This window comes from Manacus vitellinus, unplaced genomic scaffold (assembly GCF_001715985.3).
Source record: "Manacus vitellinus isolate BGI_N305 unplaced genomic scaffold, ASM171598v3 scaffold_10_pilon, whole genome shotgun sequence".
NCBI classification, from domain to species: domain Eukaryota; kingdom Metazoa; phylum Chordata; class Aves; order Passeriformes; family Pipridae; genus Manacus; species Manacus vitellinus.
The window spans coordinates 9,590,088-9,598,558 of NW_021938838.1; the positions used below are offsets into that span (position 1 = coordinate 9,590,088).

General features: G+C 38.8%; 1 protein-coding gene across 1 annotated transcript; it reads left to right on the forward strand.

Annotated features, from left to right (window-relative positions):
• Nucleotides 1-1,222: 1,222 nt before the first annotated feature.
• LOC103761027 (alanine aminotransferase 2-like) lies at nucleotides 1,223-6,512 on the forward strand (the record flags this gene model as incomplete). Its single annotated transcript, XM_018084708.2, is given in 6 exon segments — nucleotides 1,223-1,321; nucleotides 1,863-1,999; nucleotides 2,690-2,864; nucleotides 3,628-3,783; nucleotides 4,819-4,931; nucleotides 6,170-6,512. Coding segments are annotated over 6 exon segments (816 nt in total), but the record flags the coding sequence as incomplete, so codon positions are not given.
• Between the last annotated feature and the right edge of the window lie 1,959 nt (nucleotides 6,513-8,471).

Consider the following 8,471-nt stretch of genomic DNA (forward strand, 5'->3'; position numbering starts at 1 on the left):
ATGCAGTTTTGTTCCCAGCTGGCCACAATTGCTCCTAATCTAAAACAGGTCACTGTTCCAAAGGAGAATCTGCACAGGCCCCAGTTCTAATTTCTGGTTTTATTTATTGGTCTCTTGTGGTTAGTGAGATAAAGTGAATGGAAGGCAACAAGCAAGAACTAGCTGAGGCTTTTTTGCTTATAACTGGGCACAGCAGAAAAATCATGATCTTGATATTCCTGTTTCCAGCTTTCCCTCTAGCGTTGTGCTCAGAATGTTTTTCCTAAATTTTGCAGTTAATCAGGCATGATCACGGGAAGCCATGACATGCAGAGAAATTCCATTAAGCTGAGTTAGACTATCCTCAGTCAGTAACAACTTGAAATAAATAAATACCCTTTCATATGAGAAGATGACTGTATGCTTCTGGAATAGAAATCCAACTTAACTCTGGACTTTTTTAGGAAAGAAGATCAGTAACTTATTCCAGAGTATACTATTAATTCTGGTGTGTGACTTTTTTTCCCAAGGCAATATTAAAGATCCTGATCTCAGGAGGTGGAAAATCCTGAACAGGAGTGATGATTCCTATACCACAATATCCCTTATATTCAGCAGCCATATCTGAACAAGTTGCTATCCAGGTGAACTGCCATTTGGAGGAAGAAAATTGCTGGGCTCTAGATGTGAATGAACTTTACTGTGCCTTGAATGAAGCCAAGGTTTATTGCAACCCAAAAGTCCTCTGCATCATCAACCCCAGAAATCCCACGAGTCTGGGAATTTTGTTTAATGGATTGATTTTAAGACCAATTTTTTTTCTTTTTCATTCATTTGACATTGCAGGCAAATCCTAAATACACATCAAATATGTAAAGCTGAATTTTAGAGTCAATGCTCTAAGTAGGACAGTATGTCATATTTTCAGAAATATTTTTTCAGTTTTGTGGAACTCCAGAGAGTGGGGAGCAGGTTCACTTCACTGGATCCCATTTGAAGCCACTGCTTCCACTGAACTTCTGCAGACTTGTGGAATGACTTTCAGTCACCTTTGGTCTTTATGAAAGATCTTGGTTCTGGCATGGCCTGTAGCCTTTTGCTTCTCAGAGGCAATGACTGTAGATACTCTCTGAACTCCATGGCAACCACTGCCTCCCTCAGAATTTAGTTTTTTGAGTAGTTGAGGTTGATCAGTGAGAAACTAGATATCTAGATATATATGCTGCACTAACTTTCTTCTTGCTTTAAAAATCAAACTATAGGACAGGTGCAAAACAGAAAGTGCATTGAAGATGTGATACACTTTGCCTGTGAAGAGAAACTTGTTCTTCTGGCTGATGAGGTAACGGAATATTCTGTTCTCTCAAAAGCACAGCTGAGAGTACTCACATGAAGTGTAATTTTGTTCCATGTGTGGTACAGGGAACAGATTCTCTGTTATATTAAGACATGAACAAACATTCAAGATTCTTAGTATCAAAGGATCAATACAACAGGTGGCTTGATCTGGATTTGAACTAGAGAGAAAGCGTAGGGAACACAAGGAAGAACTTTGTTGGAACTGACCTAAAAACCTATGTGAAGCTGAGACCACTTCAAATGAAAGAAACAGAAGGAAAATCAATTTAAACGTGCAAGTAAAGGTTAAATTGTGTACAAAGAAGCTCACTGTTCTTCCAAAGGCTGAACCTTTAACTATGGTCACATGATATAAAGTATATCATGACAGTAACTTTTACTTAACAAAGAACCTTGTGTCTTCTAACAGCTCTTAAGTTTTGGGTGTTACCACTGTTTCTTCAGTTCAGATCTGGCTCTCTAAAAAGCCATGTTTTATCCTTAGTTTGGAGAACAGAGCACATTAATGTCTTCTGACTGTTCAGGTTTACCAGGACAATGTGTACTCTGAAGGATGCCAGTTCCATTCTTTCAAAAAGATTCTGTATGAGGTGGGAGCTGAGTACTAAAACAATGTTGAGCTGGCCTCTTTTCACTCCACCTCTAAGGGAGTCATGGGCAGGTAAGTCTGATTTAGTTTTTTTTATTTCATCTTCCTCATTAATCTGGTTGGACAGCCCTTTCATGTTACTGACCTGAAAGTAATCCACCGTCTTCTATGAATTTTAACTAAAAACTATCAAGAAAAGGAAAAAAAGCATTTAAAGCACAGAGTAATGGATTAGCTCTGTGGTTTTCAAAGTACTAAATAATAAGCACATTTATTTCAGACACCTAATGCCTCAGTTCCACAGAGATGAAATCCTACAGTTGCAGTCTGGACCTGTGATAATGGAAAATTGGTCTCCAACGTTCAGATGAACAGCTCAATAATTGCCGGGATGTCTAATGCTGTAAATGTTTGGGTTGGTTGTTTTGGGGAGGAAGAGATGGAAGAAGAAGAATTTTCTGATGAACTATATGCTACTGCAGCCATGTGCTCCTGTTTTGAAGATTAAACAATCCATGTTAACTCACCTGACAGGGAAGCTGCATGTACACCTTTGTCTCTGTATGGGATACTAGGACTTAGTGACATCCCATGTAGTTCCATCTTAAACCATTATCAGTGTAAGAGCTGTTTCAACAACTTGCATGTTACATATTGTAAGATTCTCATTAATTGTCTTTCCTACTCTGCAGTCACTTTCATTGCTTTCCCAGTATTTATACACTCAAGGTTTACCAATCTTTTCCGTTCACTTTGTCACAGATGTGGCTACAGAGGATGTTATGTGGAGGTCATTTACTTGCACCCAGAAATTAAAGGACAGCTTGTTAAGCTGCTTTCTGTTCGCCTTTATCCCCAAGTCTCAGGACAAGCAGCAATGGATATTGTAGTGAATCCTCCAATACCTGGAGAAGAATCTTATGCACAGTTCATAAAGGTCAGCAATAACATGCTTGTTCTTTTGTGCATTTCCTGAACCTATCCTAAGTATTGGGAACTCAAAATTTTCACAGAGACAAGTCCTCTTTCATTTCTCCTCAGACAATGCTGTAATAACACAAATTCACAGAACTATGCAGTGTATTTAAAGTTAATTCAATATGACTACACTTAAAAATACTAAGGAGCCATTATCAAATCAGTTTTCTTGCCATAAAATCAACTTTTCTCCTGTGTTTAATATGACAAAAGGATTACTAAATAAGATCTGCTCTTACTAAGATCTAAAGAGGAATGTAAGTTCAAATACAGTTATAAAATAAAATCAGCCATGTTCTTAGGTATCCAGTGCCTCTGCACACTGAGCAATGTGGTAATCTGTGTTAAAGTATACACATAGTTTCTCACTGGTAAAAAGAAAACTGAGTCTGGCTTAGGAAATTACATTATCAAGTCAGATCAAAAATTCAGCCAATGTGGTCTCTAAAAACAGCCAAGAGTGGATGCTCAGAAGGAAGAATGTAAGAAGGCACACAGATAGAGACTTCTGCATGTTATTGTCTGTCTGCAACACTTTATAGTTGTATCCTGCTAATGCCTTTTTGCATTGCTGCCTTTAAGAGCAGAACTTGAATTTGGAACATTGCTTGCTCTAATAACAAAGCCCTAAAAGTGTTTAATCCAGGGAAGCATCATAGTTTCCTCTGGAGTTTTTATTACCACTTCAAATGTGTCTAACTGAAGACCTTCCTTTTAAACAGGAGAAGGAGTCTGTTTTGAACAGTTTTGCCAAGAAAGCCAAACCAACAGAAGACATGTTTAAGAAGATACCAGGCATTCACTGCAATCCTCTCCAAGGAGCTATGTACGCTGTCCCACAGATCTTTATTCCTTCCAAAGCCATTGAGGAAGCAAAGGTCAGTCAGTTACTTTTACCTCAATTAATTTTAACCTTCACTGGCCTGTGCCTGCCACTTCTAATGATGTTTTTATTCCAGAGACAAAGTAAGCTCAGGTAGTTACAAAAGCAGTACTTCATAGACTATGTATGATCTGAAATATAACATGACCTTTATTTTAAGAGAGGAAAACAAAGCAGAGCATTTCATCACAAAGGTGAGGCTTTCAGGGTGAGAGTGTTCCCAAGGACATTGGTGTTTAAGTCATACAAGTAGCTGGACCTGTGCAATTCCAAATTGCTGCCCCTGCCTGGCTTAGGGAGGCAGTGGATTGGGAATGGCAGTGTGCTACTGAGCCTGCAAAAGAAGCCCCACTCAGCAAGTCTGGGAAAGAGGGAGGGAGGTTTCCTTACAAATGTTACCTTTTTGCATTTGGGTTAGTAACATCTATTACTAAATAACAAGTCTTTCTATTCCTAACTAGAGCTTTGATACCTGATACATAATACTAATTTTTTGAAGGGAATTTTATCAGCACAGCTGAGAACAAAAATAGGGCTGTTTTTCAGTTGCTTATTTGATTAGATTTATAACTTGCATGTATTTAAGAACTTTCCTGGGGACTTCCTAATCAGCAGATAATTCAGGGGGGGAAAATAGTAACTGCCAACAGAACTGGAACACACAGTTCTCAAATTAATTTAATCTTATCAAATGTCAGTGCCTTAGGTTTTTCTGAGTACACTTTTGAGACTTTTGACAAAAAGTTATAAGCAAGTCAAGAAGAATAACAACATTACCTAAACCCTTTCTTTTGAAGTGAGTGTTTTGTGTAGGTTCTTCAGCCCTGTTCCTCCATGAAGTACTGTTATTTAATTCACAGTGTGAACTTGTGAACTGTCCCATTAGCAACTGTTCCTCACCTTCCTTAGTAAATAGAATAAGGAACTAATAAGGTAAGATAAGGTTTCAGGTGGAAAAACAAGAATAATGAAATTCTATATATTTGGGAATATTTTCACTTCAATAATTCCAAAGCATCCATTTCCTTAGGCTCATGAAGTGGCACCTAGTATGTTGTATTGCATGAAACTTCTGGAAGAGACTGGAATATGTGTTGTACCTGGAAGTGGATCTGGCCAAAGAGAAGGAACCCACCATTTCAGGTACAGTTTCTGTTTGTTTGAAATCAAATTAACAGTAATAAGCAAAGTACCATCCAAATACTTTCTCTTCTGATTAAATACAAGGATTTTTATTTCAGTGTACATTGTCTCACTTTAAACTGGACAGTTTCTGTGATCTGATCTAGGCCAAAGACCTCATCTGCTAGATGAGCTATTCAGGTTTTTGTGGTGTTTTCATAGCTTGGTGACATAATTTTATTCTATTTTTATACACTGGTATTTGAAATGCCTTCTCCAGGAATACAAACAATAATAATAGCTTAGACTTTAATCATAAAATTGGCTATAGAATTACAAAAATTGCCCTGCATTCTTTGGGAGGAGGGGGGATTAAACAGTGTTTCCATATGGAGAAACTGCATTAGAAGTGCAGTATTTTCCCTATAGAACTGCTCCTTAAAAACACTGAATAACTTTTCACTTTGCCAAAACAAGATGTTGAACTAAATAATGCGATACCAAAACTGTGAACATAAACTCAGTTGCTTTTGCTTCCAATAAGCAGCACTTTGCTCCAGCCAAGCCACTGATAGCTGGAATTTATCATGGAATTTAGTCTTCTTCAGTCTGAAACAATATAACAGAAGGTATCTTTAGCCTTGGTAGTTCTGCAACACAGCCAGCTGGGTGAGATATCTGGGTACATACAGCTCCAGGAAAAGCCAATGAGTCCATTCCTGCACCACTGTGGGAAAAACACTCTGTTCTGTAGGTCTTGCACACAGTCTGCCATAAATTCTCCATGGGATTTTCATATCAAGCAGGAGAAGGAAAAAAGAGACTAAAAACTGCACAGTGGAATGTTGCATTGTTTTAATGCGTCTGAATTCAGTTTTCAGTTGAAGAAGGAATGTGCATTTACTGACAACTGCCCACTCCTAAAGCTTGAAAAGCTGGCTATAATTTGGCATAACTGCCCAACTATGGAAACCAAGTTGCTGTTGTTTCTTGCTGATGACCTTCTTACCACTCAATAGAAAATAACAATTCTTGAATTCCTATGAACTAACCAATTGAAACAAATTGCTGTAGTTTAATGGTATAGTTCAATTAAAGTATAAATGCATGAAATAAGAGAATCACATCAAAACGTGTATTAACCTTAACATGTTACTTGATGTGCCCTGAGATTAATCAAGGTCTGGGCAAAGATCACAGTTTAGCTTGTTCTGCAGATAATGTGGATTGTTTTTTTTCTTTCTTTAAATATTTTTCAGAACGACCATTCTTCCTCCAGTAGAGAAGCTGAAGATCCTACTGGAGAAAGTGAAAGACTTCTACATAAAATTTCTTGAAAAACATGAAACTACTGTGGCTTTTTCCCCCTCATCCCCTCCCTTTCAAAGCAAATGAAGGCAATGAGCAAAGATGTACTGAGAATGTGCTGTTCATCTAATTTAACTAAATTCAAAACAGATAGAACCAGTCTCAGATACTGCTACAACTTATTGGACTATTAAAAGTTAATGTCTCGTATAGAAGACATTTTTTTAAGGGGAAGGGGAAGAATGTGAAGAAAGTGGTGAAAAGAAAGACTTAATAAATGTTTTTGTGCCTTGATTGGAAGTTACATTGTGGACTTTTGACTCAATAGATTGGGAAAGGGAATTGCTCATTAAAATTATTACTGTTATGTGGAGGTTTTTTACCAAACAGAAATGCCAAGATAAATTGTTTAGCTAGGGATATGTTTCCCATCCTAAAATTCTACTAAACAAAAATTCAAGCCCCTACATTATAGGTATTGTTTGGTTTAATTTTTATTGTTGTTAAGTGTGAAGTCTTCAAATCTGATTAAGGATGTAGATACATCATGCTTATTTAAAATAATCTTTGGCACATGTGTGCAGATACCTCTGAAATTCTGCTAGAAAGAAATCCTGCCATCACAGCATAATCAGAATGGAATATACAGTTTTGACCAGAGGAGTGAATACGATGCCTGCTTGAACCCTGTTTTTATGAAACTGAAACATAATGAGGAATATAATCTTCTTCTCCATGTGCTGTTCAGCACAAAATCCCAGCACAGGAGCGCTGAACATTTCCTCTCATAACAACTCCACGAGCCTCCTGTTAACTCACTTCTTTTATACACATGGAACATAGTAAGGTACTGTTTCAAAACAGATGAGAGCACAGTCAGTCCTTTCAGGTGGGCTGAAACATAACACACTTCCAGAACCACTCTGTCTATGGAGAACATTTGTTTGGAACCATATGACGGAGACCCGCGGTGTGGCCAAAATCCAGCTTGAACTGGCAAAGGCTAACACATGTTGTTACCAGGGAAAATGCTGGGGGGGAATTCCAATGAAGAAAAAGGTCTTTAAAGGAAAATGTCTTGCACCAAGCATAAAGAGAATGATAGTACAGCTGACACTTAAATCTTCCACAGTCATGCCACTGGCTGAATGACCCTGAGTGCTTATTAAAGCCTGGCTCAACAAGGTTGATATCTAGGAGTACAGCTGTATGACTCCACTAATCTATGCCAGTTTCCCTGCATAACAAAGGACAGCTTCTGTTTCTCTAGAGCTGGAAGCTGGACACCTCCTGCTAGCTCTGATAAAGGCTGAAGGAACAGACCTTCCAGTATTCAGATGTGAAAGCATTAGCATGTCAGGCTTTGCCCCAGCATTTACAGAGCTTATTCATTAAGATATCACATTTAATCCATTAATTTTAAGTTATTATTTAGAAGTAAACTCATTTTCATGTCTATTAGCACTTTTTTAGGCTGCCTCTGTAGCTGGTTCAACATCCTCTGCTGGTCCAAGTTACTAAAGCCGAGGGCTACAGAATCACCACAAGGATAAACCTGTGCCAATTTATTATGTGTGGAAGACAAGAGATATTGCCAATAACTGTCCTTGCAAGAGCAGCTACCAGTATGACACAGTGTTAGCAGTGGGTGTACTTCTCACAGGTCCTTACTGAAGTCTGTGAGAAGAATTTAGTCCCTGTCAATCACCTGCCAGTGGTCCCAGGTTCATGGATGGAAATGGCACACTGATACAGCGAGTGATTGTGGGGGCCTGGAGAAAAATCATCCACTTATCCTTGGAGAAATACACCTGTGGGAGGACAGCAGACTGAGAATATTTATGTTGCTACTATCCATTGATAAATACAACCTTTTATCTGTTGGCATCCTTAATGTGCACTAATTAAATCTAGAAAGCAAAACCATAGCAAGGGATCAGAATATTGATGTAAAAATAAAACAAACAGCACTTTCCCATTCTAGGAATGTGGCCAAATGAGATCTGGCTTTGGACTTGTAAAGCAGTGTAGACTGAAAATAGGATCTAACGATGGGAGTTAGGATTTTTTTTGTATTTTTGTAACTACAGCTTTGTAACTACATCCCCTCCCTGAAGGTGTGTCCGCCCCATCCCCTCCCCGAGGTGTGTCCGCCCGGCCCGCGGGCGGGGGCGGAGGGAGGGAGGATCCCCCGCTCTCCCCGCGGTCCCGGGCTCGGTTCCCGGCGGGATGGTCGCCATGCCCCTGAGGAAG